The sequence below is a fragment of the Cheilinus undulatus genome, linkage group 4 (genome assembly GCF_018320785.1).
Source record: "Cheilinus undulatus linkage group 4, ASM1832078v1, whole genome shotgun sequence".
In the NCBI taxonomy this organism is placed as follows: Eukaryota; Metazoa; Chordata; class Actinopteri; order Labriformes; family Labridae; genus Cheilinus; species Cheilinus undulatus.
Window position 1 is genome coordinate 44,126,801 of NC_054868.1, and position 22,706 is coordinate 44,149,506.

The 22,706-nt window shown below is 41.2% G+C and overlaps 1 protein-coding gene across 3 annotated transcripts in view; it reads left to right on the top strand.

The window, feature by feature from the left end:
• si:dkeyp-9d4.3 (caskin-1) overlaps window positions 1-22,706 on the top strand; it is an 84,580-nt gene that overhangs the window by 50,445 nt on the left and 11,429 nt on the right. For 2 of the 3 annotated variants that reach the window (XM_041786345.1, XM_041786346.1), the window contains 9 exons: window positions 3,984-4,082; window positions 4,177-4,361; window positions 6,800-6,881; window positions 13,326-13,393; window positions 16,829-16,936; window positions 17,444-17,545; window positions 17,703-17,841; window positions 20,455-21,257; window positions 21,337-21,997. In XM_041786345.1, the coding sequence (XP_041642279.1) occupies window positions 3,984-4,082; window positions 4,177-4,361; window positions 6,800-6,881; window positions 13,326-13,393; window positions 16,829-16,936; window positions 17,444-17,545; window positions 17,703-17,841; window positions 20,455-21,257; window positions 21,337-21,997 (2,247 nt within the window). The remainder of the gene's footprint in view (window positions 1-3,983; window positions 4,083-4,176; window positions 4,362-6,799; window positions 6,882-13,325; window positions 13,394-16,828; window positions 16,937-17,443; window positions 17,546-17,702; window positions 17,842-20,454; window positions 21,258-21,336; window positions 21,998-22,706) is intronic. The other variant, XM_041786347.1, reaches the window with a different exon arrangement.

Genomic DNA, 22,706 nt, shown 5'->3' on the forward strand with positions numbered 1-22,706 from the left:
AGAAAAACAGCTTGATTTAGCTGAAACCCTGGGTAGATGGATGAGCTTTACCACCGTCACAGCTCCAGCTATCATTCAGCTACATTCAGACTCAGTAAAGAGCTCCCATACAAAGCATCTGGGAATTCTCAGGTGATTGGTTGGATGTCACATTCGAGCCAATCAGAGCAACAGGACAATGCAATGTGCAGCTGCAGTTGAAACCTGAGCTCTACAGGCTGGCCCTGCTAATATATACTAACGGCAGAGTTTTTTTAAACTCAGAGAAAGTGAGTTTCTCACTGAAGCTGGTTGGTAGATGTGCAAAAACATCTTTCCCTGCCAAGACAGTCTATTTGTATAGCTCTTTGCTCTTGTTTTAATAAAGAAATGTCCACTTCTGATCAAACTGATGCTATAGTACAGCTACAACGGTGCCAATAGCTACCACAGCAGAAGCCATTGAATGCACAGGCAAACCCCAACCATAACGGTTGTGAACTTATGCTGAAGCAGGCCAGGAGAAGAGCGAAAAACATCTTTTCTGTCATGAAAAACTTTTGCCGTTGTTTTTGCTCTTTATTTCATACAGAAATGTAGTCCGCTATACTATAGCTACATCCAGGCTAATTTCTACTGGTCTTAGCTACCGCCTCATTCTTCTCAAATGGCACTGATTGGTTCAAACCATTTTCAATTCCTCGCAAACATAGAATTGGAGCGTTTTTAAGATGGATTTGCCTGATGACAGACTGGCAAAACATCTGCTTTGCAATGTAAGGCTGCAGCAGTAGAAGTTTTAAACACCTGTTTTGTCCATCTCAGCTGCTGTAGTTACAGCTCTGTTTGAGATCACAGAAGAAGAAATATAGCGCCATCTTCCATTCTAGGTGCAGAATAAGCCAGGGGCCTTGGCTGCCAGTGAAACACTATTACCCTTATTGATTTTTTTCTCTAAGGCATAGAGGGGAGCCCTAAATGAGCCCTCTCACTTCTGGCCCAGCAGTGGCTGTTGGGGAGTTTGACTGCTGAAACTAGGGCTGGCACTTAAAGTGCATCATATGTGTGTCACTGCAGTGTGTTTTGGGCTTAACTCCATGTTTCCCTGCTCCTCTTTGTTATCTTTTCTTAGTGTTTTGATTGAGAGAGATTGAGGGCAGTGAAATGTATGTACCTTAGGTTCAGATTTGATCAATATCTTATGTCTGACACTACCATGATTAATGCCTTTCACTCACCAACGCTCAGATTTACTGTTCTGCTCTTGTCCATTAAGTTATAATGGAGACAGACACTCATAAATGTTATAAACAAAGACACAGACATGACAGGACAAGTGCTGATTATAATATAAAGCTAACAATTCAACACAGAATTTAATGTGTTGGCACATATTGTCTGAAGAAGGGAAAAGGACACAGCCATAACGTCAAAGTTGGGATTTTTCTGCAATGAGGCCCCTTTATTTCAGTTTGAAACACACTTTTTCCCCCCAGAGCATCCTCTCTCTTCTGCTATACTGGGGAAGCTTTATAGTAATTTGGGTGAACTGACCCTTTAACTGAAGCATTCATATTTAAAGGGAACATACCTCACATGCTATAACGTCATAGAAAATGTATGAGAGATTTCTGAATGTTTTATGAACATTTTCTATATCTGGAAGCTGTAAAATTTTACACACAGTAAAGTCATTTGCTGCATCCAAAATTCTGATTATACTGCATACATTCAACTAGATGGTTGTAGTAAATAGATGAAAGCATGTAGAAACATATAACCTATAACAGCTCTTCCCAGTTGGAATCTTTTACAGTGTATGAGAACACAAATCATGCTTAAAGATTGTTCATTTTAATGACGCTATTAATAAGATTAGAGTAAGTGTCAGGAATAGTGACTTTCAAGAGTCTGCAGAAATAGAATCTGTTTACATTTCCAACTTAAAATACACGCAGTAAGTGATATGATTGATTTTTTTACATGCAAAGGACAAAATCAACCAGGGGAAAAGTGGTACCACTTTGTCCACAGGGGGCACCAAAATCAAAGCAGCAGAAATTTTCACAGGAGCTTTAAATTAGATCAAAACCTGTATAAAACCGAAAAAAACTGCTGAACTAACCTGCCTCAAGCATGCTATTGAGCTGTTATGCCAAATTTTACATTGACTTCTTTGTTTAAATACAGAGAGGAAAACTGCTTGTATGGGAAGTGCAAATTGTTTACTGATAAATTTTGCATTAGCAGTAGTAATTTTATTTATTTATAAAACACATTTAATCATCCATGTCCTGGCTACAATAGCGGCATAAACGTTCCATGATGCAATTCAGTAGTGATGACAACAGCAACAATAACAGGAAATAAACATGGCAACCCTTGAGTTATGCCTGTGCCTCTTAAAGAATGAGTTTATTTATGATTAGTGCAGTATGTAGTTGTGAGAAGCTAGCAGTTTTCTGTGTCTCCAACCAGCAAAAGATGTGATGCTGAGCCATGCAACCAAGGAGTTGCACGACTGCTTTTCCATGAAATTTAAGTGGTAAACTTATAAGATATGATATGCAGAGCTTTGTATGTGAATTCTGATGCAGCCAATGTGTTTGGAGCAGTGCTTCTCTGCACCATTTGTTAACAATATGCAGACAAGCATATAACAATAAGCCTGTCAAAGTGTCTATTGTGTTTAAAAATAAACCAAATAAATTGCACTTAGAGGTTGTGCAGACATTATGAGTAATGATTTGTCAGTGAGTGTGTGGGGGAGTAAGTGCATCTTTGTGAGCTTGAGTGTTTGACAGTCTTCATTTAAGACACATTTATAGACCATATAAGATTTATATTTTATCATATATAATGTGTACAGTGCCTATAAAGAAATATTCAATGTTTAACCCTTTTACTGATTTTATAAGTCAATCATGGTCAATAGAATTTTGCTTTTTTGACAAAAAAAAAATACAAAAAAATCCTCTTCAATGTCAAAGTGAAAACAGATTTCTACAAAGTAAAACTGAATAGATAAAAATATGTGATGCTGAATAAGTACCTGCATAAATATTCACCCCTTCAAGTCAGTATTTAGAAGATGCACCTCTGGCTGTAATCACAGCCAGGACTCAATCAGGCTTGCACGACTAGACACTGCAATTTTACTCCATTCTTTGCAAAACTGCTAAAGCTCTGTCAGGTTGCTACAGGAATCAGGTGTAAACACCCCTTTTCCTGTCCAGCCGGACATTCTCTATTGGATTGAAGTCTGGGCTTTGACTCGGCCTCTCCAGAACATTGTTGAACACCTTGTTGTCTCTAAACATTCCTGTGTAGCTTTCACTGCATGCTCCAGGTCATTGCTGAGAAAAATAAATCTTCTCCCAAGCCGTAGTTCTCTCGCAGACTGAGTGAGATTGTCTTCCAGGATTCCAGGCATTCATTTTACCCTCAGCCTTTTGAGAAGCATCTCCACAGCATGATGCTGCCACCACTGTGCTTCACAGTGGGGATGGTGTGTTTGTGGTGGTGTGCAGTGTTTGGTCTGTCTTTGTACTACAATCACTTGAGACACGTTCACTGCAATTGATCCCCATTTCACTAATTGAGAGACTCTGTTGAATTAGATCAATTACTTTAAAGCGAGTGAATATTTATGTATTCACTTATTTTTCCTTGCATGTTTTTATTCAATTGATATTACTTTGTAGAAACCGGTTTTTACTTGTTTTATTAACACTATTATTTTTTGTCTAAAAAGCTAAACTATATTGACTATTATTGATTTATAAAATCAATAAGAGGGTAAAACATCCAAGGGGTGAATACTTAAGTAGGCACTGTATACTAAAATACATCATTATAAAACACATTTTATTATTAGTCTGTTAAGCTGTCACTAAGTTAGTCAACTTTTTGTCATAAGAATTTCCAGTGAAAAGACAAAAGTGGTGGCAGTAACAATTGCATGTGTGTGTGTATCTTTTTGTGTGGTTGTTTATGTGTGTTAGGGTCACGCACTGCAGAGCTGAGTCCTCAAGGCTCTCCCACTCTGGGACAGCAGAGCAGCACCAGCGAGGATATATGGGTGCTTCGCAAACCGCTGGCAGGTAAATCATAAGAGTGTTCTTGGTTTACGATGTCAAAGGAGGTGTTCGAGGATTCTTCTCTAAATAACATGACTGTTATATCTGTGCGTTTAAGGTGGCGAGCGCAGTGGCAGTGTAGGCAGCCTCGGCAGCGTTCGCTCATCGAGCAGCATGCAGGGCTCCGGAAACACACATGTGCTGACCACGCCTGCACCCAGTCCACACCCGGCGAACACACCAGGAGTCAACACGCACGGCCTTAACGCTCCGGGCCTGCATGCACAAGCTGAAGGGGTCAAAGTAAGACACGTGATATTATTGCATGCTGTAGGGGTGCACCAATACTGATACCAGTGTGAGGAACTGGCGCCAATTCTAAGGCTAAATACTAACACTCATACGTCATTGTCAATATAGTTCTCAACATCATTTTAGCCTGTTATTATTTAAGGAGGTAGGAGAAATTGGAGCCATTTCTGCATTATGTTGATATTTAATATATATACTATACATTTCATATACATATGAATTCAATAAATATGTATTTAATGATAGTCAACACAAATTTTGATGATAAAATTAGAGCTGACTGCAAACTATACACTGCTGAATAGTTAAAAAGAGGGTTGAGGAACATCTGGTGCCGATAAACTTTTTAAAACATTTTAAGAACTTTAATGGTATGGTATTTAGCATTCATATTTGTTCTCTGTATTACTGAGTACTTGTATATTTGTGTGCATGTTTTTGAATGTGTTACACAGCAGAAAAGCATGTTGTTTCTGGGAAAGAGCAAAGCATTTCCAGGAAACAAGCCTCGTCACCAGATTAACCACAATTCTGCTTCCTGCTCAGTTTGTTCTTCTGCTGCAGGATCATCATCACTCATCATTTTTCAAAAGAACACCAGGAGTAATACTACTGTGAAGTCCTGGATTTTATCTCTCATACAATAAAATTAGACCTCTAAGTCCTACATCCACCTCTCATCCAAGAGCTACATGATCTATGCAGCTCTGCTACACAAAGGTCTATGCATGTGGCTCCTCAAGAATGTACCTATGCATCAAAACGATGAAGACTGTAAGCCCTGTGACTGGTCTGTTGGGTAGCACTGGGCATATTCTGTGTCCTCTGGTGTGAGATAAATGGCTGCAGATGGTGATAAAACCACACTAATCTACCTGCTGGCATCCATATTGCATTTCCTCATCCATGTCTCTCAATGGACAAACAAGTGCAAAAAGAAATCACTCAGCTGATTCAGCAACATCTCTCTTTTATCTTTGAAGCAGTAGGTGTCCTGTGCACAAACAAGTAGGAATGTGATGAGACTGGGACCTGGCATAAAAATCGCACTGCTGAGTAGTTTTTGGGTGGAGCATTGCAGAGCGACTGAAGATGATTTGATTTTTTTATGCTTTGAGAACATCCTGTCAACTGACAGGATCTGTGGTACTCTGCAAGTAAACAAAAATCGTGGTTATTTCTTTCTGTTCAGCCTCTCTGGAACTCTGGCTCATTTTGGAATTCAGCTCACCTCAGATGACCTTTTGGTTCTCTGAGTTTCATTAGGAACAATTTAGCCTGAAAACCAGTCTGCACTGTAAGGGGTTAGTACACTTAGGCCTCCACCCTTGCTTGCTGCCATTGCACCCAACTCCAGTGCCTATCCCTGCAGGTGGTGGGCCCACAGGTGGGCAGCACCATGTTATCTTTTTTGGCTGAGCCCCACGAAGCCTCATAGAGGGAGGCCCAGCCACCAGACACTTGCCATCATGCTACCCCCCACCCCGCCCCAGGTCTGGCTCCGAATCATGAGGGTTTTCCTAAATTACCCTTTGTCTTGTACCTCCCCCTGGGACCAGTTTGACTTGGGAGACCCTATCAGGGGTTAACACCGCTCCCAGGTTCACGGGGACACACAAACTCCTCCACCACAATAAGGGGCCGATTCTCTGAGGGACATTAGATTGGTGCAGCGTCAGCAGTTTTGCAGGGGGCTGAGCCGGAAGACAAAGCTTTCGATTTACCAGTCACTCTGCGTTCCAACCCTCACCTATGGTCCTGAACTCTGGGTAATCACTGAAAGAATGACATTGTAGGTCCAAATGGTCAAAATTAGATTTCTCAGGAGGGCGTCTGGGCTCAGCCTTTGAGTTAGGAGGAGGAGCTCAATGTAGAGACATTGCTCCTTCATGTCCTTCAGGATGCCTCCTGATCGCCTCCTTTTGGAGGGCTTCCTGGCACACACCTTGGAATAGGACAAATTTGTGAGCGTTGCTGGGGAGAGGAATGTCAGGGTTGACTTACTTCGCTTGCTGGCACTGCATCCCAACCTCAGATAAGCACCCACCCATTCATATCCCCAGCATATGCACTGCAAACAACATGTAGGTTTACCACACCACAGTAAGAAGGCCCTGGCAATGATAAATGAGCATTGTCCTGCCAGATAAAATAACTATTTTAGGAAGTGTCTTTAAAATAAACAATAAAAATGTAGCCAAATTTGGCTGGAGGGACATGTCTATTTTAAGAGCTTTTTTTCAAGTATGAGTGATGAATCATTACTGGTAAACTGCAGGAAATGAGGGGGGAATCAGCCTGTTATATGCTCACTTAGTCCATCAAGCTGAGTCACAGGACACCTTGGGGATTTGAATGATTATGCTTGAGTAAATGTGTGTGTTTGTGAGTATGAGCCTGCTTATGTGTGTTTTTTTTGTATGTTTCAGCTCCTGGCCACTGTGCTGTCTCAATCGGTCAAAGCCAAGGAACATCTCTTGGAGCAGTCGCAGTCTGTCGAGCAGTCAGCGAGTAAGCACACACTCTCAAAATCAGCCAAATACAACAAAAAAAGGCAACATCTTCAGCCTCAGTGGAAGTGAAATATTGTCTCATTTTCAATTCAAGTTGCGCGTCTGTTGTGCGGCTGCCTTCTGTTCTGTGATCAAACACAGAAGTGATTTAAGAAGAACTGCAGTTTGTCCTCAGCAGTGAGTCGATGATTCAGTAAAGGCAGTCGGTCTGTAGTGAAGTCATAACAATTAAAAACGATCAAGACAGGTTCACCAATGCAACGAGAGCCTGAAGGCTGTTTGGATCACTGCTTTTATGAATGATTGTTTTCTTCATTTCACTGTCAATAAGCCGGGCCCTCTTTAAAGACCACCTGTCTGCTCATGTCAGACACAAGCTGCATTTACCGCCCACGCTCTTATGTAAAACTGATGTTAGTTGTTCTGTAATCACAGACGCCGCTCAACAGGTTGCTCTTTCATAAGATTAATGCACAAGGCTCTTTACTTAGAAATATGTGTCTTTTTATGCTTTCTGGTATCTGCAATAAAGCATAAAAACACACACATCTGCTAAGAATCAGCAGACAGACTGTAGAGTTTCACTGTCATTTATTTTCCATTCAATTAATCACAAACACTTACAAACATCCCAAAGGTACTCACTGAGGTTTAGGTCAGGGCTCTGTGCGGTCCAGTTAAGTTCTTCCACACCAAACTCATCAAATCATGTCTTTATAGTCCTAGCTTTTAGGGGCCATAGTCATGTTGGACTAAAAAAAGGGCTTTCCTCAAACTGTTGCCATAAAGGTTGAAGCATTGCATTGTCCAAAAATGTCTGGTATGCTGAAGCAGTAAGATTGCCCTTCATCCGGGATAAGGGGCCTTGCCAAATCCTGAAAACAGCCCCAAACCATTGTCCCTCCTCCACCAAACTCGAGGCTCCATGAAGCTCCTGCCACAGTGTTTGTTCTTACATTAATGCCAGTGGAAGTTGGCAACTCTTAAGCTATGGAATCAGCAGAACGTTGAGGACTTTTATACACCTTAGCAGTTGTTGGCCCTGCTCTGTGATTTAATGTGGTCTTCTGCTTCATGGCTGAGCAGGGATACAGTGTCACAAACTGTCTCATTGCAAAGGTGGCATCCATCAGAGCAACACTCTTAAAAGTCATAAATTTGACCCTTTTAAGACAAGTTTATATTGGTCCAAGACAGGGGTTTCCAAACTTTTTCCACTGAGGGCCACATACCACTTTCATATGCCTCACCTTGAGGATAGTAAAGTTAATAAAACCAACGTTATGATGGTTAAGATATGCTCAGTGATGAGGTATGCTTAAATGGATAGTTAATGGCTGACAAGGCAATTAGCCAATCATTTTAAGGATTTTAGGGAGACCTATCAGCGGGGAGGGCCTAACGAACCTGGGGGCAGGGCTAACTCCCCACATGACATCATGAAGGGGAAATCTGAGAATGGCTTGTGTCAGCAAACATTTTGTGAAAGGTGGAGAAAGGGGCGGGGGGGTCTGATTTTGGGGGAGATTGTGGACAGGAAATATTTTTGCTAGAAAAGCCTGAAAAAGTGTATTTTGCATAATATGTGACCTTTAAAGTCACCTAGTGGCCCTTATATGCTGTTGTAATATTAGATAGTTTATACATAATTCTTTTGGCAAGACCCTATTAAGTAGGCCTATTATGTTTGGATTTTGTCAAAGAGGACAATAAAAAATTGATGTTTAAGTGGGTCCCGTTTGGGGGCTTAGCCCTCTTAGATACAAAAAGGCGGGGCCCTAAGGAAAAAAGGTTGGAAACCGCAGTCTAGATGATGTGCTGAAGTTCACACTGATCATCAGAATAGGTGAAAAAGGGACTTTAGTTGTGTCATTGTTGTTGGTGCTCTGACAAGCTTTCATGCTTTTAACAACAAATTTTGACCCTACCATTCAGTGCCACTGCCGAAATCAAGACTCATCAGACTAAAGATTCCTTTTCAGTCTTCTATTTTCTGATTTTGATGAGCCGGTGTGAATTGTAGCCTCAGTTTCCTGTTCTTAGCTGACAGGAGTCGCACACTGTGGTTTTTTTTTTTGCTGCTGTAGCCCATCTGCTTCAAGGTTCGACGTGATGTGCATTCAGAGATGCTCTTCTGCATACATTGGTTGTAACGAGTGGTCACTTGTTGCCCTTCTATCAGCTCAAACCAGTCTGGTCATTCTCCTCTGACCTCTGCCATCAATAAGACATCTTGGCCAAGAGAACTGGTGCTTACTGGATGTTTTCTCTCTTCTCTGTATACCCTAGAGATGCCTGTGCATGAAAATCTCAGTAGATCAGCAGTTTGTGAAATAATCAGATCCTCTCATCTGGCACCAGCAACCATGGCACATCCAGAGTCACTTAAACCACCTTTTTTTACCCAGTTCTGATAAACAGTTTGAACTTAAGCGGATCGTCTTGACCATGTCTCCATGCTTAAATGCAGTGGTTGCTGCCATGTGATTAGTTAATTAGATATTCCCATCAGTGAGCAGTTGAACTGGTGTACCTAATAAAGTGGTTGGTGAGAGGAATTATTCATTTTATAAGAATTATTTGTGGAACTCCTTAGAAGACATGCGTCAGTACTTTTAATTTACTTCCTTTTTCAGTCATGACCAATAAACTTAAGTTGTTTTTCAAGATTTTGATTTAATCATCCAATTATTTAAGCACTACAAGTTCTCTCTTGTTAACAAGTTATTTTTTTCTCATCGTATCTTCTTCCTGGCATTTCTGTCTTGAGAAAGTGGCACAAATAGGTTAAGCAAGATTTCAACACAAATTGAGCGTCGGCTCAGGCAGGCAACAGAGTCAAAGGCTGTCATAATTGAGATCAGCTGATCTCATGCTGCCATTTTTAACCAGCTCAGGCAGGCAACAGAGTCAAGGGCTGTCATAATTGAGATCAGCTGATCTCATGCTGCCATTTTTAACCTGCTCTTGCCTGGCTATGCCCTGCCACTCTCTCTCTGCAAGCTGTTCTTGCAACCTTCCTCCACCCCAGCTCCTCCTTCATTCTGCTTCTGACTTAATCAGTGTCATTCTGTTGTCATTGACGCCTGCTCTGCTCTGGGTATTTTGCTGCTTCTCTCCCTGCATTATGCTTTCCTTATCGGCATCGGAAGTGCAGGAAGGTGTGCTTTTCCTGTTTGATGCTTTCCATGTAGGCTCATGGAAGGGCAAGGGGATCTCAGAACAGCCACACCATCAAACATAAATAACAGCAATAGGTGGCGATTAATAACTGCTAATTAGGAAATATTTATAGCTTTAAATCATGTATGGTCCTCACTGAACTACAGAAGGTTTCCCTTTCTCATCTTCCACAGAAAACGCGCTTCAAAAAACTGATGATAAAATTGGATCAGTGGCCATTTATTAGTTATAAAAACATATTCCTGACATTTACAACTTCATATTTCTTTCCTTTTGCGATAAATGTGTGTGTCTGCCTGGGGCTTGATGCAATATACAGTTCAATCAACATGTTTGATGTTTTTATAAACTAAGCATGAATACATTATTATGGCATCTCAGGGGTCCCACTTAAATTTGGGACAGCTTATTTGTTGTTGAAGTTGATTTACTGATCTCACTTTAAAAGAATCATAAATTAGCATACTTTCGCCTCCTCTGCTGTAATGCGTGGGAGTTAAAGTGCTAAAACACCAACACAAAAACTGGCAGAGCATAAAACCTGCCACCAGAGCTATTAGGAAGGGCTCCAAAGACTATTTTTCATGAATATTTTCATTGCTTCTTGCTCTCAAAGGCTGTGCTTGATCATCACATAACACCATTTTGCAGAGTTGTCAGAAACAGGGTTAAGGAATGAGGAAGTGTTTTTGTTTTCCATGTTTCTTTATTTTTAATGATTAGCAAGGATGAAGCTCCAGTATGATCTGATTTCAGAGGAGGTAGACGTCTTTAAACAGGCTGTTTTTGCCTCTTTAAAAAAATAACTTAACTTAGAATAATAAAGGAGTTTTCTATAGTTAAGGAAGTCTTATTCCTGTCTCTGTTTTCATTGTGATTAGTTGATGATTACATGTATTTTTCTCTCAGTAAGAAAAATATCAATGAACTTTACTGACCTGAAACTGCTAAAACAAGCCTTTTAAGAGCAAGTTTGACAAACATTCATTACCATTACTTGGCCCTTTATAAGGTTAAAGGGTATTCATTTCTTCAGATATTAAGCACCTGGTTTTTATAAGGACATATTATCAAGATATGCCAGTATGTTGTCAAATAGGATAAAGAGGAGTGCAGTTTTGTTTAGATGAATATAATTCTGGTTCATTGTTCATGCAGAAGAAAAGAATCGTTGACAATCCAAATACTTAGCAAAAATGTTTGTCTACAATAAGAAACACTCAAATCAACATGTTTATTGACTACAAGATAATGTATTTGAAAAGTTTAGTCTGAATGGGGGATTTTAATTTGATTTATTTGATTTTATTTAGGGACATTTACCTTTTTTCTAAAAGTAATCACAACCTGGTTACACTACTGCAACATCAACAGTCCTAAACAATCAGTGCATGCTGTCTAAATTGCACAAATACATTGGCAACACTTGTTAAAGCACTTGGAACAGATTGCAAAGCAAATAGATTGGCCAGATTCTGTCACTCATCTGACTGATCCATCCTGCAAACTCCAATCAGAGATGTTTGTTCCCAGTCTGAGAGCAGATCAGACCAATCAGTTCATTTGAGGAGAACGAGCTGTAGATACAGGGCCGGTTTAGTTGTACTGCAGGCTGATAGCAATTGCTGACACCAGTGTGGCAATGAGCTCGGATGTAGCTACAATATAGCGGTAAGAAGAACAAAGGAGCACACTGAATGCTTTCTTAGCATGGGTTTGATAAACCTAATGACTCCTGTAATAGTTAGCATTAGCAACCGTAATGGCTTCTGTGGCTAGTTCACTTTGGAGCTGCACATACCGACTATGTGCACTGTCACTCTGATTGGCCCATAATGAACAAGATGGACAGGATGTTCAACCAATCACAAGGTTCTGCCCTCTCCAAACACTTTCACTGGGCAGTTGCCCAGATGGATGTGAGACATAACCCATACACTTGATGTGGGAAACAATCCAACTGTCTTGTCAGGATAGAGGAACCGTCGCTCCTCGTTAGTTTCACTCACTTTTTCCAAATGTTGCCAATATATTTGTTTAATTTAGACGGTGCTCTCTCTTTTTAGGTTAAATTATGACTGAAGATCATTCAGTTACTGCACTTTTTTAAGGCATAAATCATTTAAATAATGGAGATTTTAGACACAAGCCAAAGCAGAAGGTTTTTATTAATCAAGACTGAAACTTAGAGGTTCAGAAACAATAAAAATATCGCCATAGTTCCGACCATGATCAGTTTGGCTGCATTATTCCCATAACCTCCTGGGCAGATTGTTAAAAAACCAAAGTCTTTGGGTTTAAGGAGAGTATGACTGCAAAGCTGAAACTCCTGCCACCAACAGGGGTGGCGCTTGCAGTTCAATTTGACTTAACATGGGAAACATCACTTAGCCTTGACATGGAAAGGACAGACATAAAGATGTCTCTTTCTTGATTCTGTGGGTGGTGCATGACCGACGGTGAAGCGATTTGTCTGGTTAATTTCAATATCAGATAAGACTCCAGCATGCTGACTAGATATGCATCCCTGTGGGGTCGATGTAAAACTTCTTAGAATGACAAGTGGCATTCAGCCTCGAGACTGAGCATTAAGAGGTTTGATACCAGGGCTGCATGCGCGCCCCACTGAGTGGATCAGCATGTGTCTACCCTTCGCCTAGAGGTTTAGGGAACCCCACTTGTGAGAGGCATTGCAATTATTTCCTGTGAATGTGGAATCTCCTGTCGGTGTGGATAAGCTCACACTGATTAGGTCTCTGCCCTTTGTGCACACCTCCTGTTCCTACTGCTGATTGGATGGTTGAGTGAGGTCCCGGCCCTGCTGGGTTCTGTGACACCGAGAAGACGATCAAACTTAACTATCTAGAGGAAGTAGAATTCTTAACAAGATTAAGAGCAATTTTATCATTTTTAAACACATGAGACTTTAAAATATAGAACATTATTAACCACCTTGAAAATATTGTGAATGTTTTATTACAATGCAGACAGTATGTAAGTAACAGTTAAAACCTGTGAAAACATCGACCGATGTTTTGGTTCAACCAGTGACCGTGTAAACTGGTGACTATCAGCTGAGTGCGTGGTTGTTTTTATTACTTTCACTTTTCATTAAATATTAAGTATTGTGAAAAATACTGGGATATGATTTTTGGACCATATCAGTCCTGGTTTTGAGAAAAATAATATCACTGTAGGTGTACATTTTTCTATAAGTAATATAAAGTGTTAACAATCTTTCTTTCCTCTTGACCCAAAGGTTCCTCCAGCCACCCGGTTCATGAGCCCCGGCAGTTTGATCGGAAGGCAGAGGAGGATGATGGGAAAGTGAGTGTTTGCGTGGCAGATTGGTTCACTTTCTTTTTCAGCTGTATCCTTTCGACCATAGCTTTGGGTTCAGAGAAAGTCATCGACATGGGTGGGTTCAGTTTGGCCCGGTGTGGTGTCAGCCACACACCGTGGTCGTGTCGCTCCCAAACAGATGACACCTCGAGGATGGGCATGCGACTGTGTCACCATGGAGACAGGCAGAGAGACGGTCCTGCCTTCTGTGCCTCCACCCGCCCCCCCTCCCGTCCTCACACCACACTGAGACACCAGGAGGCCACATGCTGCTCTGCTCTAGAACCTGCCAACAGTGTGTGTGTACTGAGGGTTAAACGTTCTAGAAACATCAAACAGTGGATTCTAGAATCGTGCATCTACTGGTTGCCAGGCAACAGCAGTGAAGTGTTGAATTGATTGGATGATCTTGTCACACCTTTTTTGACACTGAACTTATTCACAAATCCAACATGTAATTTTATTATTGTTTCTAGCTGCACTGATGGTTTGTGTTTCCTTTGCATGGGTTAGAAGTGGAGCATGACCGACATATTGGTTGTCACATATTATCAGACCAATGCTGAGCCATCAAAAACACCAGTAGGGGAACAATTTTTCATACAAAACAATTATGTCAGTCAAAGTTGTTCAAAATAGGTGCAAAAATTCACACAGGAAAAATTAAACTCCATCACAAAGTTTGTCTAGTAGACAGAGCCCCTCCTCCATAGCTTACAATACTCGTAACACTCTCTGCAACACATGAATCAAAACATCTCAGCTGAGAGGATGGTTGTCTGCAGTAGAATAAGTTTTTACTTTATTCCTGTGTCATACATACAATCATATACCCAGCCTACATGGGCGTACATGACACCAAGAATTCAAACAAAACCAGGATCAGAGTGCACAGTAGTTCTCTCATCATTATAGAACAGAAAAGAAGGATGAAGACAAACTAAACATTAATTAATTAGTTAAATAAGCTATCTTGTCTTCTTTTCCAGACTTTTGAGTTTAAAAAATTGCAAGTTTGAACACATCAAACTTAAACAATCATTCCAATTTTTGCTCATCAGGCAACTGCAGGATTTCAGGATTTTGACAAGTCATTTCATGAAGCAAAACCTCTCCTATATCATCATATTTGGTAGAGTGCAAAATAAAATGAGGCTCATTTTCTATTTCTGCTGGATCACACAACTCACAGTCTATTTTCTCTGCGGATATTTTTGAGTCGACCGATCTCAATAGCCAGAGGAAGAAGACCATAATAAGTTAGCAAAGCTATATAATACTAAAAAATCTTAATTAAATTATAATTTAAGATAACAAAAAAAACTATTAGTGTCTATGAAAAGTTATACAAGTAAATAAACAGGCCAAAAAAACATAGAAAAGAATCACCAGTAAAATTATGTATATAAAATTAACTTTTAAAAATGATTTATTTGTCTGAAGAATTGGCTGCATCCTATATTCTGGGTCTGCTAATGCACAAGTTATCTCAGTGATTGCAGCTGCCACTATCACACACTGCACATGACCTGACATGATTTAAGATTCACCCTAATTCACAGTGAAGTGTAAACAGCTGCTTAACTGTGCCAAGTGTGGTGGCATACATGGTGACTCACACAAGGCTGCAGCACCGCTTTTTAAAAAAAGATTTAGTTTGGGTGTTTAATTCCTTTACTTAGAGAGAAAGGCGGGGGATCGAGTTGGAAACAGGGATGAGAAAGTGGGAAATGTTGTGTATGTTATGTTTTAGATGAAATACCATGATACTATAGTTAAGACTGGCCCAGCCCTTAGTTAGTTAAGCTGCTTCTGTAGTCTTAAAACATTCCTGTTTGATAAAGCTTATAGTTGGGACTGGTTTAGTCCTAGCTTTAAGCCTATAGCAACATAATTTAGGGCTGGTCCAGACCAAGGATATAATTTAAAAAAAATCATGAGTTTTAATTTTTATCTAGTTTTGACTGCTGGTTTGTCAGTTTAGTTTAGTTTTTATTTTGCAAAAAAAAAAAAAAAAAAAAAAAAAATATATATATATATATATATATATATATATATATATATATATATTATTAGTTTGTGTGTTAGTTTTACCTTTTTTTTAGCAATATGGAATTTCTGTCAGGGGCAAGACCCAAAAAGGCAAGCAAAAGTAAACATGATACAATTTTTTAAAAAAACATATCCAAACACCCTATTCTTCACTTTTCATTTTATTTTTTTTGAATTTGGTATTTTGATACAAATCAAGACCCTAAAATTAGCCACTGTGTGAAGTCCTCTTCAATCAAATCAGGCCATTTTACACTCCACAGGCTTGGATGTACATGTTAGTCAGTCTAATGTTGTCAAAGACTAAACTAAGATGTAAGTTTTAGTTAGTTTCTTTTTGTTCAGTTAATTAAAATGATGTTTACACTTTAGTTTTTGCTATTTAGTCAGTTTTAGTTAACTTTAATAACCTTGGTTGAAGGAGTGGGCGGGCCTTAGATGCTGTTTCCTGTAGGCCCCACCCACAAATCTTATTTAGCCAATCATAAGCCAGCCGCCCGATTTCCACTGGGAAAGTTCAAATTGTGTAAAAATTTGTAAGAAAGTGCAGTTTAGCCACAGTCTCTAGGAGGCGCTACATAGCTACACTGGGATACGCTGTAAATCAGGTCAAGTTTTAAAGAAGGAACATCAAAGAAAATGAAAATAGATGTTAGTTAGATGCTAACAAGCATGGCTACACTCTGAATTAGCCAAACTCTGGCATGGTCTGGCTACTACCCAAAGGTCCAGGTGTTGTCGGTATGTAGTCAGCTGGATTGTGCTCAAAATCGCAGTTGGAAATTGGAAAAATTGGAAATTCTTCATCAGCCAGGCTCTCATTTCAGCTCAGTCTGAGTGTTCTATGCAGGCTATGGAAGCTGACTATGTTAATGCAATTACAACATACTCTGAATCTTATAGTACCCTCATTCCAGCTTAATATGCTCTATATCAGCCACCATGTCAGTCATGCTACATTTTATCCTTTAGAAATGGTATCAGTGACGGAAATCCCCGTATGAATCCTCCTTGTAAAACCTTTATGAATCATAAGCACATTTCCAGGGAGGTAGCATGTCTTGAAGTGGGATGTTTTTATTGTGAGGTCATATTTAAGAAGCTGTAATATGTTTTCTAAAGTGAAAAGCCCTTTTTTATTTTATGTTTCCACTTTGTTGTAAGATTTTTGACATTTTGTTGTAGATCAGTCTACACTGTGGGGATAAATGGATGTTTCTCTGCTGTTTTCTAGAACAGTGTTCTCTCCCGTGTTCTAGAGCAGGCCGCCCGTGTCCCGCTCTAGAACGGGCGTGTGTCCCGTGCTCTAGAAGAAGCCTGTGGACTCTTCTAGAAGCAGGCAGTAGTGTTCTGTGTTCTGTGTTCTAGAAGCAGGCAGTAGTGGCGTGGCTGGGTGAGTTTCAGCTGCAGTTCTACACCACCCACTTCCTCACCGCCGGATATGATCTAGACACCATTAGCCGCATGACCCCTGAGGTAAGGTCATTACCCCTGACCCCCTCACGCCCCGTCCCCTGTCTGTCAAGGCTCCGCCCAGCTCAGCTCTCAAATCAGCTCCCCCGCTGACCTGGATGATGTCATCATGACCCTCCTGTCTCTGTCACCTGACCCCCCGGTGTGAGTCCTGAGCCTCAACCAGTCACTCCTCATGCTCAGTCTGCTTCATGTACATACGTGCGTTCACACATGGCCGTCTGCTGTAAACGCTGCTCGTTGTGTTTGTCCTTGAGTGTGTTTCCAGTGCCAGTGTGTGTTTTAGTGAGTGTGTATCCAAGCGGACACAGTGCTATGACGTAAACCGCCAAAAGGCCGGGGACACTCATGAGAGATTATCTACACAAAATATTCCTGAAGGCACATCACACGCAGCTCGAGTACAAATGTCAAACGAACGCACAAAATTGCTTACATATAAAAGAGAAAAAAACACCTACAGTAGCTGTGGTGAATTCCTGACGTGACTAAGTGTGCTCTGTGTTGAAGGACCTGACGGCAATCGGGGTCATGAAGCCTGGACATCGAAAGAAGTTGACATCAGAGATCAGCAAGCTGCCCTCCACAGACTGGCTGCCGGACCACAAGCCTGTAAGGCTCACACGTGCACTACACAACAACGAAAAAGAAAGATGTTGAGTTTTGGCAGCTGCATGCAGAAAAGCATCCACACAGTCATTCAGAATCACAACGCAATGAAATAATACTCTGTGTCTCATGTTTGTGTGTCCCTGCTTGTGTGTCTAAGGCCAATCTGGCGGAATGGCTGTCTCACCTGGGTCTCAGTCAGTACTATCAGGTCCTGGTGCAGAACGGATATGAAAACATTGACTTCATCTCTGACATCAGCCTGGAGGATCTGCAGGAGATCGGGATTACTAAACTTGGTGAGACACTGCAAAGATATCAACTAATTACAATTTCTGAAAACAAAGCAAGATTTCAAGACCCTTAATATCACTCACTTCATAACATTTACATCATAAATAAACTTCTGTTTCACTTGTACACAGCCGCCCGCCCACAGAATTAGCTGGGCCCCTAAAAAATCCAGGAAATGGGCCCTCCCCAGTTTTGATCTATTATGATATTAATGTGTTTTTTGGATCAGTGGCATCGGTGCTAGCATCGTGGCTAACAATTACCTCATTTTGGAGCTGAAAATTGTTTCCAACTATCATGGATTCTGATGCAGGAGTGATTTATTAGTGGTACTTTTGACAGTTTTTTTCCACCCATTATTGCCATATTTTTGCCACTTTTATCCCAATTTGCCCTTTTTTACCCACTTCTGCTTCTTTTTTTTTTTTACCACTTTTTACCCATATTTGCAAAGTTTTTTTTGCCTTTTTTGCCCATTTCTGTATCATCTATTTTCAAACTTTTTGCCCATATTAGCTGCTTTTTCCATGTTTTTTTTAACCTGTTTTTGCCACTATTTGCTGCTTTTGCAAATTTTTGCCACTTAATGCCCATTTTTTCACCACTTTTTAAAACTTTTTGCTTCTCTTATCCAGTTTTTGCCCTTTTTACTCATTGCTGTCATTTTTCACTTCTTATTGCCTGTTTTGCCCATTTCTGCAGCATTTTTTGCAACTTTTGCCTACTTCAGCCGCCTCCTGCCATTATTTGCCCATTTTTTGCCTGATTTAGCCACTTTTTGTCTACTTTTGCCACTCTTTGCTGCTTTTGCCCATTTTTTGCTACTTTTTGCTACCTTCATTCTAGTTTTTGCCCTTTTCAACCATTTATGCCACTTTTGTTTACCTCTCATTTTTCCCATTTCTACAGCATTTTTTAAAACCATTTGCCTACTGTAGCCACTTTTTGCCATTTTTATTCCCTTTTTGAGAGTTTTTGCTGCATCTAACCCATTTTTTGCTGCTTTTCAGCCATTTTTTGCCACTTTCTGTCCATTTCATGCCACTTTTTATCAGTATCACTCGTTATGTCCCTTTGAGACACTTTATGACCATTTTTGCAACTTTTTAACCTATTTTGACACTTTTAACCAATTTTGCATTGTTCTTTTTCCTTTTTTAACTCAGTTTTGCTACTTCTTTTTGCCAACTTACCTGATTTTTGTCACCTTTTACCCTTTTTTGTCACTTTTAACCAATTTTTGCCTTTCTATTTCCTATTTTAACCAATTTTTTGCTACTTTTCACCAATTTTTGTCTCTTTTTACAATTATTCAATTTTCCACTACATTTTCAATGAAATTTGTCTAATTTCCTTCCATTTTTTTCTGGCATCCTGACATTTATGCACATCATGGCCTAGCTATAAAGTCTTAATTACTTTCCCACTTGTTCAGTGCGTCCATCCACACTGTTAACATTACTCATGTAAAGGTTTTTTTGTTTTAATATAAGGGGTTTACATTTTGAAAGGGCTTTATTGTATTAGAGCATAAAAAAATAAAATTCATGTTTTGTTGCTTTGATAAGAGATAAAAATAAAATTCAGTTATCATAGCTTAACTTTACATTAGACAATGATTTCACTGTCCTCCATGGGCTCCCAGTTTGGATGGGCCACAAAAAGCTCTCCCCTTTATCCCTCTTATGGGCGGCTTTGACCAGATGAAGCACTTCAGAGCAGTTCAGAGCCTCATCAAAGTACACATTTAAGACAGAACAATAAGGCAATGTTTGTGATTTTACACAGACTCATCACATTATCATTAGCATTCCAGACTTAGAAGAGACATAGACGTAAACTAGGGCTGTTCAATGCAGGAAAATAATCCAATAATCTAGCAATTTTTTCCTCAATATTGCATGTGCAATTTAATATACGATTATATTTAGGTTCCTTATCTTATGTATTTCTCAACAAACAAGCAATTAACCATTCTATATCACAACAAGCATTAAATATAAATAGATAAATACATAATACACATTAAATAGATTAAACTAAGGCTGTACAATTTGGGAAAATGCTATTATTATTACTCATTGCAAAACTGAATATGAATTGTTTCATTGAAGATAATGATGATTTTATGGCTTTCTCATATTTAATGAGACATACATATACAAAAACGAAGATTTTGTTTTATTTTTTTGACACTTGGATATTTGCATGGTGTGTGGAGCGTTACATCTCTGCCAAATATATAGAGAACAGGAGTGGTTTAAGTGTTTTCCGGACAGGAAGGCAGGAATGTGTGACTGATGGTAACATAGCATTTGTAAATGGGCAAGTCAGAAAGTTTTGCCTGAAATTTTCAATAGATTTCCAGGATTGCATGAGTAATAAAGGCTTTTTTGGTTTTTATTTTCCAATTTTAAAGTAGGTAAGCTTCTTGTTAGAGTAACTGCTGCAAAACTGCCCTCAAAAGTCATGTAATGCGAGGTAAACAGGAAAAAAAAATGCAGTTTTACCAGCATATTTGCATGTCAATTAGAGGTTTTCTCTTGTATGTATAAAGTCTCAGAATAAATGTCCTCATTGTCTTCTCCTCGCGATAATTCTATCTGTCCTTCCCTCAGGCCATCAGAAGAAGCTGATGTTGGGGGTGAGGAGACTGAAGGAGCTGCAGAGAGGAGTAAGCAGCTCTGAGCCTCCTCAGAGCCCCTCTACCCCTCCCTCCAGCCCCGGGAGCAGCACCGGCTCAGAGCCTCGCAGGGAGGCCAAGAGGCTGAGAGAAGGAGCCCCCAGCCCATTGGCCAAACCCCGTCCAGGTCTCACACATCAACAGACCCCGCCCCTCACACCTACACAAACGCCACCACAGACGCCGCCTCACACCCGCACCCAGCAGGCCTCCCCCAGGGCTCGACCCCGCCCCTCCACTCAGATGGCGACGCCAGATTCGCCAGTCCCACTGCTCCGCCTACCCTGTGAGGAGGAGGAGCGAAGGAGAACTCACAGTTTGATTGGCTCAGAGTCAGACTCTCGATACGCCACAGTGTGCCGCAGCAGCTCTGCACGCACTGCCGCCTCCAATGATGTCACTGTCAACCGCAGCCAATCATCCGTCACTCTTCGACCTCGTCGGAAAGGACGGCCCCCAACTCCACCCAAAAGGTCCTGTTCTTCCATCACTGGGGGTGACGGGGAAGGGGAGGCACAGGAGGAGGGGCTTCTAGGGCTGCCAGCCTATCGGGAGCGGCGAGCCAGTGACTGCGGCAGTCTGGGAGCAGCTTTGAGATCTCAGGAGTCAGGGGGTCTGGAGAGGTCAGAGGGGGCCTCTGGGAGTGTCCGCAGTCTTGCTGCCATGCTGGAAACATCCATGGTGGGTGGGGCTAAAACCCTTCCAAGGAACATGGGAGGCAGCAACAGCTACCTGCAGGTGGGTGTGGTTTATTTAAGAATCATATTCTACTGCTTTTATACTTGGCATGTATGTGTAACAGTCATGTGACCTCCAGGTGAGTCCGCCCATGCTTCGGCGGCAGGCACATGCAGGCGGTCTAGGCTCTGAGGAGGATGACATCTTGAATCGGCGTCGGACCATCAGTGGACCAGAAGCCCTCCCTGCTGATCAGACTGATGCGTCACCGCGCCAACCAGCTCAGCCGCGTCCAGAACCCCGCCCTCGCTCCACCGTGGTCTCCTCTTCAACTTCAGAGATTACTGACGGAACAGCGACGCTCCGAAGGAAGCCGCGTCTGCTTGAAACAGACTCTGAGGCACCCGCATCCACGGTGACCACTGTCGTTACCATGACAACCGGTACAGATACCATCCGCAGGAGGCAGCGCGCGTCCGAGCACACAGAAACCGCCAATCAAAGCAATAAGCAACCGCACCCTCCCAGCAGTCAGACGGACAGTAGCAGGAAAGCAGGAGGTGAGCTGCAGCAGAACGGGGGCGTGGTCCTGAGGAGGAGGCCGGTGTCCGACGTCTCTGATAGGACGGAGACAAACAGGGAGAGCTGTGAGTGGATGGAGGCCCGGAAGTCTCTGAAGCCGCCAGTTTCACCCAAACCATCCACAGTTGCCCTGAGGAAGACGCAAGCTGATCCGCCAACCCCAACTCGCAGGGTCCCCATACCGGGGCCGGACACCACAGAGACGGCACAGAGTCCAGGTTAGACCGATCTGAAGGTTTTGTAATCAGTCATTGAGTTAAGAGCGTTGACTGAATACAACAACCCCAATTCCAAAAAAGTTGGGGCGCTTTGTAAAATGTAAATAAAAACAGAATGCAATGATTGTCAAATCTGATAAACCCATAAATGACATCAGATGTTGAAACTGAGACATTAGACCATGTCAAATAAAATGTTAGTACATTTTAAATATGATGGCAGCAATACATCTCAACAAAGGAAGGGATTGGGCAGCAAAAAGGCTGGAAAAGTAGGTGATGCAAGTGAAAAATTGCTGGAGGAGCATTTTGCAACTAATTAGGTTAAATTGCAACGGTCAGTAACATGGTAAAAAAGGTGCATTTTAGAGGGGCAGTGAGTCTTTCAGAAGTAAAGATGGGCAGAGGTTCACCAATCTGCAAAAAACAAAAGCTGTGAAACACTTTCAGAAAAATGTTCCTCAATGTAAGATTGCAAAGACTTTGAATATTCCACCATCTACAGAAGACAGAAGTCTGCAGTCCAGTTCTTTCACCAATAGAAAATGTTGAGCATCTTGAATCCAATGGGACAACATTCCTCTCCCAAAATTCCATGACCTAGTCTCTTCCCTTCCCAGACGTTCACAGACTGTTAATAAAAGAGAAGGTGATGCTACACAATGGTAAACATGGCTCTGTCCCGAGTTTTTTGAGCTGTGTTGCTGCC